At 40.1% G+C, this 17,114-nt stretch overlaps 2 protein-coding genes across 2 annotated transcripts; both read left to right on the forward strand.

Moving 5' to 3' along the window:
* Nucleotides 1-138: 138 nt before the first annotated feature.
* ccdc166 (coiled-coil domain containing 166) lies at nt 139-3,795 on the forward strand. The gene is made up of 7 exons (XM_057344077.1): nt 139-364; nt 448-501; nt 1,804-1,858; nt 1,985-2,129; nt 2,350-2,429; nt 3,053-3,229; nt 3,308-3,795. The coding sequence occupies exons 1-7, from the start codon at nt 249-251 to the stop codon at nt 3,569-3,571; spliced, it is 891 nt and encodes a 296-aa protein (XP_057200060.1). The 5' UTR covers nt 139-248; the 3' UTR covers nt 3,572-3,795.
* Nucleotides 3,796-5,600: 1,805 nt separating this feature from the next.
* Nucleotides 5,601-7,958, forward strand: LOC130547157 (uncharacterized). The gene has a single exon (XM_057322926.1). It carries the CDS (start codon nt 6,654-6,656, stop codon nt 7,956-7,958), a length of 1,305 nt encoding a protein of 434 aa, XP_057178909.1. The 5' UTR covers nt 5,601-6,653.
* Nucleotides 7,959-17,114: the final 9,156 nt, after the last annotated feature.

Genomic DNA, 17,114 nt, shown 5'->3' on the forward strand with positions numbered 1-17,114 from the left:
GCAAAACGATCTTCGTAAAATAGCAAAATTATTTTTTACACTTTTGTTAAATAAATCCGTTTAGCTTCTACAGCAAATGTTACGCTTGGTTGTCTTGGTTACACTGAGCGAGCTGTTTTGCAAGAGAGATACAAAACCGAGTGGGAACCTGGTGGCTTTTCATTACTAGTGAATGTGTGGGATTCATTCCTGACGTTATAAGTGGGTTAGGCATATACTTATACGTGTCTCGACCATCGGGTTTCAGGATGTCATCTCAGGAAAAAAACAAAAAGCTAAAGGCCGAGCAGGATGTAGACGCCGCGGCTGAGAGCGCAGAACAGTCGCAGGATCAATCAGAGAGAGAGATGCTGTTACAGAAGGAGTAAGTGGGGATGCAAAGACTTGAAAGACTTTAAATATTCATTTATCTGCTCAATAACGTTATATGCTTTGTCTAACCCACAGGTACGAGACACTTACTGACAACCTAAACTCTTTGAAGATTAGGGTTCAAAAATTGTATCCTTTGTAATGATTTAAGAATAAAACAATTAATGGATGGAATACACTACAAGACTTTTAAAATCTGAACAGATTTTTTTTAATTAGACATACACTTGCAGACTTTTTGAAAGTTTCAGATAGAATCACACTAACTGATACAATCTGCAGACTGGCACAGACTTTCTGCAACAAGTCCAGACTGAAGATCTGGGGAAAATCTGAGCAAAAGTCTTGTACTGTATTTTAGCCTTAAAACACACATTTCGATGTCTAATCTTAATATTATACCTACACTGCTGAATAAATAGAAACCATTACAAAAAAAATGTTTTTTTATGGAAATGGTCATTGTGGTTCTCTACTGGTAATATGTTGGCTGTTGGTGGCACCGTCCATAAGAACCAAAAGAATATGCCTTTCAGCAACTTGTTGAAAGTACTTTAGTATTTTTACTCTCAAGTGTCTGTACTTTTTCAGAATATTTTACTTTGGAAAAAACACTACATTTTAAAACATATAGCCTATATACTTCACTATACTTCATAAATAAATGCCTATTTTTCAACCTTACATAAGTAGCCTACATTACAAATCTAATAGGCCTACTTTCTTACTTATTTTTTACTAAAAAATATTTTGAATGTGCTTTAGTACTAAAGGTAAAATAAAAAAAAGCTTCATCATGTATTGAAGTAAAATTTTCCTAAATAAAAACACTGATAATCCAAGCAAAATAAAAATACTTAAAGGGATAGTTCCCCAAAAATGAAAAGTCTGTCATCATTTACTTACCTTTCGAGTTGTTTTCAAATCTTTTATAAATTTCTGTGTTCTGAAAAAATACAGTGGTAGTCAAAAGTGACTCTACTACATTCTTCAAAATGTCTTCATTTGTGTTCAACAGAACAAAAAAAATGATAATGTAATTTTTCCTACTAAGGGAGTCAATGGGGGTCGAGATCTGTTTGGTTATAAGCATTCTTTCAAATATCTTTCTCTGTGTTCATCGGAACTAAGAAATTTATACAGATTTGGAACAACTCGAAGGTGAGTAAATGATGACAGACTTTTCATTTTTGGGTGAAGTATCCCATTAAGTACTGTCCAACTCTGACTGGAATAATTACCAAAACACATTACATAACGTATTTTTGTAGCTAATGGTTTGAATGGTAAAAAGCTCATGGTTCATATTGGTGTTTTTAATTAAAAGCATTATAATTTGTATTGTTTCAGCAAGGTAATGTAGGCTATATCATGATAAGACTCAAATCAGACAGCTTAAAATGTGTTTGACAATTTAACACACAACTCTAGACGAAGAGAAAACGAGTTTCTACAGAATGAGGCAGATAAGACTCGCATGGAAAGTGTAAGTATTACAAAGACACAAACACTTCACAAAAATCATGTTTAATCTACCCCTTCAGAAAATTATTAAACAAATGTGTTACATGCATAATGTTTATATGTACAATCCCTCTCTCACTCGCTGCAGAAAGAGTACATCTCATATCTGTCTAAGAGAGCGGAAAAGAGACAGAATGCTATAGTGACTCTGAGTGATCAGAGCCGCCAGGAGCTGGAAGAGCTGAGGAGACAGAAACAGAAAATGCAGGATGAACATGAGAAACAGACCAATGGTTAGACAAGTCTGTGTTAATTCAAAAGATGTAGTGATTTGGCTAAATTTGTGATTACATTTAGATGATCATTTTGTATAATAAACAGTAAGATTACATATTACAAACTAAATCATTCACAAACCACAGGTTTTAAAATAACCCGTAATTACCGAGTACAGTTAGCTAGCCCTAGTGAATATGTTTTTATTGCAAATGTGTTTGTTCTTTGTACTTTCAGAGTTGAAGAGGGAAATCATGCAGAAAGAAAATGAACTGGCTCTACTAAATGATGACATTACAGACCTGAGAAACCTAAAGGTTGCTTTATCTCTTATTCTTTTATGTTTTGGAGTCTACAACCATTTTCGGGCCACGACAGAGCAGGGACCCCCCTCTTAATTTGTATAAAAGCTGCATAGCTGCACCTATAAAACAGTAATATGCATATAGTGCCGTTTAAATCTTTTAATTTTGCCTAATACAATTTAATGTGGGAAAATAATTATTTAGCTTCTTCAAATTTGGTTGAAATAAACTTACCTTTTTTGTACCTTGTGTGTTTTATGATTATCTACTTTTTTATATTCCAATAAACTCTGCCCTACTAGCCCATAAATTAGAAACAATATTTAATTGATATAATGTAGGTCTGTTTTTTTATTTTGTCATAAAATGTTCTTGGATTAAGCAATAAATTGTGGAAAGGGGTTCACAGCCTGTCAAGTTCCCTCAAATATTGATGAACATGATCCAGAGATATCAAAGGAGTATGCCAAATCAGTTTGGCAATGTTTTCAATTTCATTTTCAGAGCTCATTGATTTCTCAGATGGCAAACAGGTACAGAAACTATGGCAGTACTTTCAAACCGTAGAGGATTTCATTATTTATTTAAATCCATAAATCTTATCTGTGCTCTTTGTGCCTGTATGTGTGTCATAGACTTTACAAAAGCAGCAGATGTGTCGTACAGCTGAGTTGGAGAATGAGCTGACTGTCATGCAAAGTTTTCATTCTGAGTCTCTGGTGGCTGTCAAAGCACACTTCCTTAAAGAGAAGAAGAATTATGAGCAGGAGGCCAAAGACAAGTTGCAAGCTCTCAGAACTTCAGCCATCAGGGTGAGTGAATCTACAGGCACTATATAACCAAAAGAGTTAGAGAGGCGATAGATTCATATTTTCCTTCATTTTTCTAAGGAGGCATCTCAATGCCTGATGGACTATACAAAGAAAGTATATGAGGAGAACAAGCATCTTAATGAGATCTTGAAACAGCTGGTCCAGAGATATCAAGATCTGCAAAGACAAAATGACCATCTGCAAAAGCAACAACAGCAACTGCAGCTGGAGAGAAACTTTGCACAGGGGCTTCACTGCCAGCGTTTTTTCCCACGTTCAAAGTCAACAACATCAGCAGTTCCAAACACAAAGAAATCCCCCACAGCACCCACCAATAACTGACAAAAGATTTTAGTATGTTCCTTATGTTACTAACTGAAGAACCAGTCAAAGAGAAACACTGCTCATAATTTTTTGTCTTATGGCTTTCAATAACATATAGCTAAAATGAATGCCATCGTATGGACTCTTTCAGTGATAAGTGTTTACCTCTTCAAGATAATTTTGTTAAATCACTTTTTATTGCTTATAGGTTTTCTGTCAATGACTAATAAATTATTCCTAAATACCATGACAAACATCTGCTATTTTACAATGCTGCAATCCCAATGTTGATGTTTAATAAAAGCAACGAGTCACTAAATTACTAAAATGCTCAAAGTAAATGCTAACTTTCAGAAGATCTTCACAACGAAGCAATAACTGTTGAGTATAATTTAAATTTTTATTTCATTTCATTTCATTTCATTATACAATATTAATATAAATCAGTATTTATATAAATTTAATATAAAATAAATTGTTATATTAATTATTTTTACAAAATACATAAATATCTTCGAGCCTTTGCATTTATAACAGGAGTGAGAACGAGACTCGTATTCAAAAGCAAAACAAGAGGCAGCCAAAACCGTGCTTAAAGCTTCATATTTTTTAATTACTATACAAAAAGATCTCACAGTATGTGAGCATTAAACAAGTATTACAAAACAAATACAACTTCTTGATAAAAACTATCTGCGATCTGTCTCTGCTGTCGGTATAGATCTCCTGGAGAAAAAGAAACACCATCATTTCAAATGTGCCTCCGTTAACACAAATATTAACACATTTTACTGTAACCCCCTTAAATTGTACATCTACATTTTTTATTTTATATAATAAATAGTGAATTCATTTTAATTTGCATACCACAAAGAAACTCCTGTATATTAGGTACATTACGTTGGTTAACCACTAGAGGGCAGTTAAATACGCAACAGATTGAGACGGTTGCTTACGTCAGAATAAGCGTTCTTAACATGCTCGCACGAGGTTAGCTTGTGTAATGGGTTGAGAAAACGCCATTTTTTAAGTTAAATTTGACACCCCCTCATTTTTTTTGAAAGAAATAAGAACTGGTCTAATTTCAACAGTTATTATGGGTCATTACACCGCCTCGCCAATAGATGGCGCATCAGGCGCTTTTGGAAGACGCAAGGGACTAACTTCCGCTTGTTGGTGCGTTCAGTAATAAACTGACTGCCATTACGAACAGACGTAACTTCAGTCTCTTTGTGTCTTTCTCAGGTATGAATATATTTCATTTGAAATGTTCATTTATTGTTCTAATGCAGATGAGAATGTGTAAAAGTGTAATGTTAGGGAGTGTAAGGGAGTTGAGAATAGGCCTGTAAACATAATCTAGAATGTGTTTTAATTCATTGAGGAGTAAACGGAATGACATCACGATCCTGTGCCTTAAGCTTCAGGGAAGACTGCTGTTTTCAGCATCATTCAGAGAGTGAGGCTAAGGGTAACAAGTCAAGATGGCTACTGCTATTCCAAGACGCCTGCTGATGTTTCAAATCCAAAAGAAACTTTCACTTTTGAGTATCAGTCAATTACAGACAGTTGCACATTCCATTGAAGATGGTCAAGAGAGTTCTACTGTTCTTGAACTTAGTGAACCAGAACTCTACGATCTGATTGTTGATCATGTACGAAGTGAAAAGTTAAAAGTTATGGAAGATGAGGGCATGAGTCATCTTCTTATCCTTTATGACTTTCTCGATAACCTGTCCCAAGTTCCAGATGCAAGCTCAGCCAACACAGATGACGCTGTGACTCTTCAACCTGTTGAAGCACCGACCATTGAAAACACACATGCCTTGTCTACGGATCAAGATGGACACCTTCACACACAGTCTCCACCTATAGACGGGGACATTGACACAGACACCTCAACCGCTCGTAGAGTGATATCATCTAAGGACATTTGCGTACCTGTCATGTCGATGCCAGTCATGTCTAATACAGCACCGAGACCATCATCAAACTTAAACAGTCAGGTGATGCGAATAACTGATGTAGCTTCTCTGTTACCACGCAGAGAATTTAAGTTACATGGTGGTCAAATTTGTGATGCAGGTTGTGACATGTCTTTCAATTGTCTTTGTAAGCAAATTGAGGAAGGGTTACAGGAGGGGTTTAGTGAATCTGAAATCATCAGGGCTGTCCTTAAGATAACCAAGTCTGGTACATTTAGAGAGATGTTGGTTAATAAGGATGATCTCACAATTGATGGGTTGAAGAGAATCTTGCACTCTCACATTAGAGACAAAAATGTAACTGAACTCTTTCAAGAACTTACTAGTGCCAGACAAAATGACAAAGAAAGCCCACAACAGTTTATGTACAGAATAATGGGTTTGAAGCAACGTGTTCTTTTTGAGTCACAACAGCGTAGTGTAGGCTTCAGCTATAACAAAGACCTTGTACAGGGCACTTTTCTTCACACACTATACCAGGGTTTAAATGAGAGAAACAGTTACGTCAGATGTGATCTTAAACCTTTTCTCTCAGACATGCAGGTTACTGATGACTTGCTGTTGGAACAAATAACAAAATCGACAACCGAAGAAGAAGGGCGACTGAAAAGATTTGGTGCAGTAGGCAAAAACAGACCATTTTCAGCAAACACAGCTCAGCTTTCTCAAAATGAATAAAATGCCCAGACAAAAATTGATGCAGAGTTGCAAGCAAACCGTGATGCTATCAAAGCACTAACTGCTCAAGTTTCTTCCCTGACAAAGCACCTAGCCCAGTTGTCTGCCCCCACTGAACTGGTGAAAATTAAAGACTCCAGTTCACCTGCTAATCGCTCCCAACCACCACTATCCGACACAAGAGGTAAATGCAATGATTGTGTGCAAAGAAACAACGTAAACTGTACTCACTGCTTTGTTTGTGGACAGGCAGGACATCGTGCTGTTGGTTGTCTTCAACGAAAAACGCCGGGAAACGGGAAAAGGTCACTGGAGGGGGGCAACCAGCGATCATAAGAAGCCGTGAGCCCCAAGAAATTCCCAAGCACTCACAGTCAAACTTACAACAACAGACAGACTCAAGAAAAAGAGTAGCTCAGCTCATTGGTAAGCGATGCATGGTATCATGTTCCATAGATGGTGTACCTGTTCAGATGCTGCTTGATTCAGGAGCGCAAGTAACCATGGTGGGCAGACCGTGGATTGAGCAAACGTTACCTCACATCAAAATACAGCCACTTGCATCTTTGTTGGTTGACCACTCTCTTGAGATTTCGGCTGCCAACAATACTGAAGTTCCCCTTGATGGATGGGCAGAGATTGATCTTCAAATCTGTAGCCCGCATCACGGGCATGTGACAATCAGAGTACCACTTCTCATCAGTTGTGACTGTAACTACCCACTTTTAGGAAGCAATGTTATTGCAGAGATTGTCAAAGGTAACATTGATCGAGACGAGAATCTTGATGTAACCAAAATACTTAAGGAAGCTTTAAGTGTCAGTGACAGTGCCGTGGAAGCATTAGTCTCCACTCTCCAGGCTGTCACATCTGCAGAGCCACAACAACATAACGTACGTCTTGGCAAGAGTGGTGTTAATATCCCTGCAGGCAAGGTTCGTGAAGTCTGCTGTAGAGTCAGGGGATGGAACAGTGGAGGTACAATGATGTTTCAACCAAGCCCTGACCATTATTGTCCTGAGGGTTTAGAACTGTTCCCAGCCTTAGTTGATGTTCCTGTCGGCTCCTCGAAGCGCATTAGGGTCCCAGTTCAGAATTCAACAAAACATGATATCTATCTTGCCAAGAGAACAGTTCTTGGTACTCTTGAAGAGATACTCGATCTAAAGCCAGTCAAGCATTCCTCCATGAGCTCTGAACCAATGTCTTACAACACGGCCCACTTGTGTTCAGCTCAACTGTGTACTGACGAACCCACTTCGAATCTAAGTAATTCAAAGGTTGAAGATAAATGGCATCCGCCTGTTGATCTGTCTCATCTCACGGTGGAAGAGCAGGGAATTGTAAAAAGTATGTTATTTGATCAGTCAGATGTTTTTGCCAAAGATGATGCAGACATCGGTTGTATTCCGAACCTACAGCTTAAAATCCACCTTACTGATGACACTCCGGTCCAGAAGTCCTATAACTCCATTCCAAAGCCCTTATTTCGAGAGGTAAAGGATTATGTACAAAACCTGCTCAATCATGGATGGATAAGGAAGTCTACATCTCCTTATTCGTCCCCGGTGGTCTGTGTTAGAAAAAAAGACATGAGTTTACGTCTTTGTGTAGACTTCCGGGGCCTAAATAGTAAGACACTCCCTGACCGCCATCCTCTTCCCCGCATTCAAGATCTACTTGATAACCTTGGTGGATATTCGTGGTTCTCCATTCTTGACCAAGGCAGTGCATACCACTAAGGCTTTGTTGAGGAAAGCTCCCGACACCTTACAGCTTTTAGTACGCCTTGGGGACTCTATGAATGGATCCGTCTTCCTTTTGGCCTCTCCAATGCACCAGCGGCCTTTCAGAGGTGTATGGAAGACGTTCTGGAAGGTCTTAGGGATGACTGTTGTTCACCTTACTTAGACGACATACTCTGCTTTTCAAAAACATTTCATGATCATGTTACTGACTTGAAGAGAGTGTTCTGTCGCTTGAGGGATTGTGGTGTTAAGTTGCGCCCAAAGAAGTGCGAACTATTCAAACATCAAATTAGGTATGTTGGCCGTTTAGTGACCAGTGAAGGCATTCAAGTCGATCCAAAAGACTTAGAGGCTGTTCTGCAACTGAAGGAGAAGGAACCCAAAACTGTTGGTGAAGTGAGAGCTTTGCTTGGTTTCTTGGGTTACTACCGTTCTTTTATACAGGACTTTTCTAGGATAGCTCGTCCCCTCTTCAGATTACTAGAGAATGCTTCATGGTTGAGTCAAGAAACCAGCAAGAAAAGTGCCATAAAGAAAAACAGAAAAGATGGCCAGTTGCCATCCAAAACACCTATCCAATGGACCCCTGAACATAGCAACATTGTCTCTCGTCTAGTCGACATGCTGACGAGTTCGCCTATTTTGGCCTACCCAGATGTTAATTTACCATTTGTCTTGCATACAGATGCATCTGGTGAAGGTTTGGGTGCTGTATTATATCAAGAACAGGGAGGTAAACTTCGGGTAATCGCTTATGGATCCAGATCGCTCACACCTGCTGAGAAAAATTATCATCTCCACTCCAGCAAGCTCGAGTTTCTTGCACTGAAGTGGGCGATCTGTGATAAATTTCGAGATTACCTCTATTATGCCCCTACCTTCACTGTTTTCACAGACAACAACCCCCTTACTTTTGTCTTGAGCACTGCAAAATTGAATGCTGTGGGACACCGTTGGGTGGGTGAGTTGGCAGACTTTCATTTTACAATTAAGTACAGGCCTGGCAAGACGAATGCAGATGCTGACACTCTGTCGCGTTACCCTGTTCAGCTTCAGGATCACATTAGTGAATACTTTGAGACCATGCCTCCTGAAATAGTTTCCGCCATTTGGCAGGGTAACAAGGCAGACAAGGACGAGGATGTGCCATGGGTAGCAGCTCTGCAGTTGAATTGTGCTGATGATTTACTTCCTAATTGCACGCCCATGTTCAGTAGACAACAAATTGAAACTGCACAGAAAAATGATGAATCAATTTGTGAGATAATCGCATTGAAAAAAAAGAGTGAGAATCCAACTGACGAAACCAAAAAGCAAATGAACCTAAGCGCACAACAACTTTTACGTGAATGGAACCGACTGAAGCTTGATAAAGAGGTTCTCTACAGGCAGACAGCACAGTACAAGCAATTAGTTCTGCCATCATCGCTCAAGTCAGTTGTGCTCAAACACTTGCATGATGATATGGGACATGTTGGTGCTGACAAAGTCATCCACCTGGCAAGGCAAAGATTTTATTGGCCTTTTATGCAGCGTGAAATTGAGAATTATGTCATCCGGCAGTGCTCGTGCATTACGCAAAAGAGACCTACTATTCCAGAGAAAGCACCTATGGGCTCCATCACAACCAGCGCCCCCTTCGAGCTTCTTTCTGTTGATTATCTCCACCTGGAACCGAGTAAAGGCGGCTATGAATATATCCTAGTCTTGGTGGATCACTTTACTCGTTACGCCCAAGCTTACCCAACGCGCAACAAATCGGGGAAAACAGCAGCAGAGAAGATTTTCTTTGATTTTATTCCACGCTTCGGGTATCCCAAGAAGATCCATCATGATCAAGGCCGGGAGTTTGAGAATGGCTTATTCCATAGACTTGAACAACTGGCTGGGATGGATCATTCTCGTACTACCCCCTACCACCCACAGGGGAATCCTGTGGAGCGCCTGAATAGGACTCTTCTTCAAATGCTCCGTACCCTGTCAGAGGAAAAGAAGTCAGAGTGGAAAGATCACCTACCACACATAGTCCACGCCTACAACTGTACGAGGCACTAAGCTACAGGTTACTCACCGTTCTTTCTTCTCTTTGGCAGAACACCTCGTTTACCCATTGATTTGCTCTTTGACCTTGAACCTGAGCAGCAAAACCAAACTAGGCAAGAATATGCAGAGAAATGGGCTTCAAGAATGCAGGAGGCATATAAGATTGCCTCAGAGAATAGTAGAAGATGCTCTTCAAAAGGAAAAAGATATTATGATCGAGGTGTTAGAGGCACTGTTCTTTGCCCTGGTGATCATGTGCTTGTCCGCAACCTCTCCGAACGAGGTGGACCTGGCAAACTCCGAGCATATTGGGAGCGGAAAGTTCATCGTGTTGTGGAAAGGGTTGGAGATGGACCTGTATATCGAGTCCAATCAGAAACAGGTGACCGAACTTTTCGTGTGCTACACCGGAACTTGCTTTTGCCGGTAAATGACTTGCCCCTTGAATGCAACAAACCAAACACAATTGCCTCCCAGAAATCAAAAAGAAAGCAGAAAAGTCAGTTCAAAGACACAGAACCAAAAGAGCAAGATTCTGATACTTCTTGTGAAGACTTTGGGTGCAATCCCAGGTCCGTACCGGTATATGAAACAAGAATGGTTAGCCTACGACATCTTGAACCTGTGCAAAACAATGAACTCCGAACAGAGGCAGCAGAATTTCAGCCCATGAGTCTGAGAAGAGAAAGAGACCCTTCACCTGAACCAATGGAAGGCCCAACTCCGCGTGATATGAATTCAATTGAGGAGACCCCTGAAGAACCTACAGCTAAAGGAGTGGAAGGTGCTTCTCAGGATGAGATCAACCCTGAACCTGTCCACGAGCATGAAACTGAGGAAGATATACCCCTAAGAAGGTCGGTCAGAGCTCCAAGACCAAGAGGTGTGTTTACATATGATCAGTTGGGTAAACCTACATACCATCCTTGGAGATCAGGAGCAAATGCAATGCATGCCTGTGTGTGTTACCCAGTCCAGACGTACCCTGTGCTACCTGATACATATCACTACCCCTTTCCCGCAGTATGGGCATTCTAAAAAAATGTATTACACCTTCATACCTAAAGCATCAGCTTTACAATGAACTTTCTTGATAACCGTATCAACCTAGTTAGATTAGTTCTATATGTCCGGAGACATATCAATAAAACTGGGAAGAGTGTAATGGGTTGAGAAAACGCCATTTTTTAAGTTAAATTTGACACCCCCTCATTTTTTTTGAAAGAAATAAGAACTGGTCTAATTTCAACAGTTATTATGGGTCATTACACCGCCTCGCCAATAGATGGCGCATCAGGCGCTTTTGGAAGACGCAAGGGACTAACTTCCGCTTGTTGGTGCGTTCAGTAATAAACTGATTGCCATTACGAACAGACGTAACTTCAGTCTCTTTGTGTCATTCTCAGGTATGAATATATTTCATTTGAAATGTTCATTTATTGTTATAATGCAGATGAGAATGTATAAAAGTGTAAAGTTAGAGAGTGTAAGGGAGTTGAGAATACGCCTATACACATAATCTAGAATGTGTTTTAATTCATTGAGGAGTAAAAATGACGGAACAAATAAGTTTGATATGTATTTCATTAGTTGAAAGAAATGTTTTATCCATGTTACATATTGAACCCATGTCAGGCTTGTTTTATTATGGGTTTAAGGGCCTTTTATAGTTTCACCTCCCAAGCACGTGTTGTATTTACTGTGCTTTTGTCATTTTCGTTGTTTGGCACATTCATATTTCAGTGTGTGTGTGTGAATGAGTTAAATAGCAGTAAATAAGGAGGATACATTGAATGAATTATGTTGCAGTTGTGATGAAATATAGTTTTGGTAATTATCCTGGTGATTGTGCGCTGTTTTAAAAGGTGTCAGTTACAGTATATTTGGAATATGGTTAAGGATCTATGCTATTCTGTAGGCCTATATATGTACGTATTGTTGGACTTTTAAGGCAGTCCTGCATGTTCAAAAATTTGTACAGAGACGTTCTCCAAAATCGATTAGAAGTTTATTATCAGATGTAAAAAGTAGCAAAGCTTTGGGTTGTCAGACGATCTCCTCACTCCACCACAAGCCAACAACCCAAATTATTCAAAAACACCCATATTTAATCAGTATGTGACGTCGCTCGCATCTTCTGACTCCTCCTCTGCCTTTTAAGGAGTGCTGCTCCCTTTCCACCAATCACCGTGAACCAGGTTATCTGACTCTGTCCTTTTTCTTAGTTCCTGCAAAATAACATCTTCTCAAAACATACATCCTGTGGTCAGTCGCTAGTTTTGAGGAATGTTCTCTAGGGACAGTTTCTTTTGGGGAGTGGTCTCCTAGAGACAGTTTCTTGTGGCCGGACAACGTACCAACATTCTTAACATTCTTTTAGTAAAAAGAAAACACTCAATCATCTAATGCTTTTAATTATGTAGCGTTGTTTCTTAATCCTATGATTCATTAAAACACATCACAACTCATGATTATACTTAAAACATATGCAGTGGATTGATTCATAACATTTCTTTTATGTGTGACTCTTTGTGTGTGTGTGTGTGTTGATTTAGATAATTTATGGTTCCAACCCCCACTTATCCTGTCTCACTTCGTTTGCCACAGTAACTTTCCACTGAGTAAAATAGAAAGCACATGACAAAAGCACACAGCTTAATGATTTAATGAAAGAAAACACTTATTGATTATATTGATAATTAAATCATACCTTTATCTGAAAAATATTCCCACAGCGCATAGCAATATGGCTAGTAACGTGAATGTGATTACCTGACCAGAAATAGAATATCCTCCAAAAATCAACAGGTCTGGTTTTTGGGACCACTTTGGTTTCACTGTAAATTATGAGGGGGATGGCAAGAGAGTGGTGGATAAAAACACTATGGTATGTCGCATCTGCTACACAACAATAAGCTACATTAGCGGGAATACTTCAAACATGTGAATTTTCTGAGCTTAAAGGAGTTAGGAGAAATTAGTTCAGTAATAAACTGACTGCCATTACGAAAGGACGTAACTTCAGTCTCTTTGTGTCTTTCTCAGTTTATTCGCCGATCCACAGTGCCTGAAGCCTGTGCATCACTTGCTGCCGGCACAGATATCCCCTAGGTCTGGGGCCGGTACCTGCAGTTCTCTAATTAGGGTTTCGCGGCGTGTAGCGTGAAGCCTATTGTATTTGCTCAGATTTTTCTTATTATTAATATTTTTCTGCCGTAAAACTGATCGTGCAGCCCAAACCGTAAGTCGTAGAGACTTGAGACTTGTTGGTAGCCCTCAATTTGGGGAGAGGGTATCAAATTATGACCCCAATTGGCCCATAAGTGGCGCTACAGCGATGCCAAACGCGTTTGTACTCATAACTCCTAAAACGTTTGTCGCACACCCAAGTGTTTTATATCAATGTATTCATTGGCTCAAAACGTAAAAAACGTATACTCCAATTTCATTTCTGGCTTGCAAAATTTTCTGCTAATTAGAATTATATGCGAAACCTACTTTTGTCACTGACTCCTACTCCTCGTAGAAAATCGTAAAATCTTTCCCAGATTTGTTTGACTACTTCGGGGTGGAGTTTCCATTCCCCGTTTGTCACAGCTTGTCTGGACAGCAAGTCTGCTCCCATATTCATATGCCCCGGGATGTGAATCACTCTGAGGGACAGGAATTTGCCCTCTGCCCAGGGCAGGATCTGCTGGGCCAGTTTGTTCAGGTGGCGCGACCGAAGCCCGCCCTGGTGATTTATGTACGAGACTACTGAAGTGTTGTCCACCCGCACTAGGACATGGTAGCCTCGTAACTGCCGGAGGAAGTATTTCAGGGCCCGAAATACAGCCATCATCTCGAGGCAATTGATGTGCCAATCGAGAAGTTGACCTCTCCAGACCCCCTGGGCTGGACGGCCATCTAAGACCGCGCCCCAGCCCGTGAGGGAAGCGTCTGTCGTTATCACCTTGCGACGACAACACGGACCGAGTGTGGGACCTAAAGTCAGAAACCGAGGTCTGAACCACATAGAAAGGGTGCGAAGCCCCTGGCTCATCACCCTTATCTGCCTCTGGGGGTTGGCCCTTGGATGAAACCCCCTGGCTCTGAGCCACAACTGAAACGGTCTCATGTGGAGGAGGCCCAGAGGTATCACTGTGGAAGCCGCCACCATGAGACCTAGAATTCTTGAATAGTGACTTTCTGGCCTAGCCTGATGCTCCTCAGGGTGCTCAGGATGGATTCGACGCGTGCTGGAGACAGTTGTGCCTGCATCACGGACGAGTCCCATATTATCCCTAAATACGTTGTATTTTGCGTAGGGGAGATAACGCTCTTTGTGGCGTTGAGTCTTAACCCGAGAGCTTTGAGATGAGCTAGGACGACATTCCGATGTCGAAGCGCTAGCTCCCGAGACTGAGCTAAAACCAGCCAGTCGTCTATGTAATTCAAAATGCGGAAGCCCTGGAGTCGCAGAGGAGCCAGAGCTGCATCCATGCATTTTGTGTATGTGCGGGGTGACAAGGCAAGGCCGAATGGAAGAACCCGATACTGGTAAGCTTCGCCTCCGAAAGCGAACCTCAGGAATTTCCTGTGTTGTGGCAAGATCTCTATGTGAAAGTATGCATCTTTGAGATCGATAGTTACGAACCAGTCGTATGACTGAATTTGAGACACAATCACCTTGATTGTCAACATTTTGAACTTGTGCGTCTTTAGGTAGCGGTTTAATCCGTGAAGATCTAGGATCGGACGCAATCCCCCATCCCTTTTGGGAACTACAAAATACCGGCTGTAGTAGCCTGATGCTCTGTCTGGTAGGGGAACATGTTCTATGGCCCTGTTGTACGAGAGTGGAATGAAAAAAATTTAACGATCCGGGACACATTCTGGGATTAAAAACCTATATAAAGGGCTATAGTTGCAAATCTTGGCGTATAACAAAGGGTGTTTCATGTTACAGTGGCAACCACTGGCTTTCCATGAACAGATCACTGAACTCAACTCAACTTTATTTATATAGCGCTTTTTACAATTTTCATTGTTACAAAGCAGCTGTACATGAGACATATTGACTATAAGCAAAACAATTAAAGTTGTACCTGCAAAAACAAGAAAAAGGTGAAAACACAGAAGACAGACATACCCACATACACAATATGCACACGTACTAACACACATAGATATAGACACACACACACGGACGCGCACGCACACACACACGTACACAGACAAGTACGCACACACACACACACACACGCACAGTGAGAGCACACATTTAAGATAAAGGAGAGAGAAGCACAGGTCAAATATAACAGACTATAAATTCCTATATGCAATATTAATTAAGTAAAACTTTAAAATTCTAAAAACCTGCAAATAAAAAATGTATAAGTGCAGTTATTACAGTAATATAGAATTTTATTTCCAACAAATTAGAAAAATAAAGTGGTGGACTCCAAAAGCTCTAACAGAATTTTAGAAATGTTATGTGAGAAGAAGGCTCAGTTACTGTAAAACAAAGTATTTTAAGTAAAACAATATTTTATATTTATTTCTTCATATCACATTTGTATCTGGTCAATAAAGCATCCTGGCTATTTTCTCAGCAATTCTACACAAAAGATTACATAAATTATCCAAGAAGCAAAATTATAAACTTGTAACTTCGAGGAAACAGAAAGATTAAAACAGCAGAGCCTTCCGTGTCAATTGATGTGGTTTATAAACCATTCAGTCAAAATCGGCACCTTCTTTTTAAGTGTATAGGCCTATTGAAAAAAACCTTTTCTGTGACCTCTTCAGACACCAGGCCATCACTTAGGGGTGAGTTTTATTTTTCACAATGCAGAATCTGTCAACAGGAAATAGATATTGTGACACACCGTGCCTCTTTTTAACCCTGCTTTTAAAAAACATGCATGTTCATAAAACTCCATGAAAACTGTTTGAATTGTTTATGGATAGATCAGTGAGTATGAGTATATTCTTTATAAGATCACACTTCACATGTTCTGTTGCTTTGTCTACCTACATAAATAGCCCAATTACCGAGTAACAACTATACCAAAAAGGCCTGTGGGGTATACCTGGATTGTTTCGTATGCTAATACCATGTTTCGATGTATAAATAATGTAAAAATAACTAATGATAACTAAATCAATAATGAAATAAATAATGCAGGATTTAAGTGCTTTTTATATTTTGTGTGCTTTTTGTGAGCCACAGAGCTGCTTAAAGTCAATGATTTTGTTATTGTAGTACCTTGTTACCTGTGATAGGGGACACTGCCCTTCAAATTGTAGTTGGTAAGAAATAATAATAAACGTTTTTGTTAGGGCTTCAGTGGATTAGTATTGTACGTGTGTGTGTGTGTTTATAAGAGGAAGGATTGCTACTATGTCAAACGTTTCATAAACACTCTTCAAACCTGTAGTCAATGCAACAGTGAAAATCTTTATTAAGTCTACGTCTGTGCTATCTAATTATATACATAATATTTACATAATATATACATAATGATGATGAAGTGCTCTGGATGTTCTTCACAAAGCAGCATGCTTGGTTTTCTTGGAGCCATTGTCTTCATCATCATTCTCGCTCAAGTCCCGTCGCCTCTTACCAGAGGGTAAATTGGTGCGAGAGCTGTGAGGTTCGGAAGCAGACGAGCTGGATCGATGGCTGAGGCTCGGGCTTGTGGAGGAACACGCCGATTGAGAGTGAAGGGGTTTTCGGTGGTGTGAGAAACCAGACCCCTCGACTCTGTTCTTAAAACGGTTCACTTCCTGTGTGAGCACGAACCAGAAAACCGGTTTGTAAGAAGACAGAGCTTGATGCTTGAGAACAAACATGATGTACAGTTTCACACAATCTTACCTGGCGTAAGAACATGTTTATATTCAAAGCATCAGGAGACACATAAGACCGTTTGTAGGTGGGACAAACATGTTCGTCCGAATCCAGCAGACACGTTCGGATACCTGCGACCAAACAATCGCATATGTTCTCAAAGGTCAAACAAACTTTCTGAGTAATATCTGTTTGTGCAGAAACTCACAGTCGCCGCAGTAGCTGTTGCTGCAACAGGGAGTCATCACAGCATTAGTGCTGCCCTTAAACAT

The sequence above is a fragment of the Triplophysa rosa genome, linkage group LG1 (genome assembly GCF_024868665.1).
Source record: "Triplophysa rosa linkage group LG1, Trosa_1v2, whole genome shotgun sequence".
Lineage (NCBI taxonomy): Eukaryota > Metazoa > Chordata > Actinopteri > Cypriniformes > Nemacheilidae > Triplophysa > Triplophysa rosa.

Bases quoted from the DNA above. Each gene is read 5' to 3' on its own strand.
- ccdc166 (XM_057344077.1), top strand. From the start codon at position 249: ATGTCATCTCAGGAAAAAAACAAAAAGCTAAAGGCCGAGCAGGATGTA. The intron at 365-447 runs GTAAGTGGGGAT...TCTAACCCACAG, and splicing joins GAGATGCTGTTACAGAAGGA to GTACGAGACACTTACTGACA. The intron at 3,230-3,307 runs GTGAGTGAATCT...CATTTTTCTAAG, and splicing joins TCAGAACTTCAGCCATCAGG to GAGGCATCTCAATGCCTGAT.
- LOC130547157 (XM_057322926.1), top strand. From the start codon at position 6,654: ATGGTATCATGTTCCATAGATGGTGTACCTGTTCAGATGCTGCTTGAT.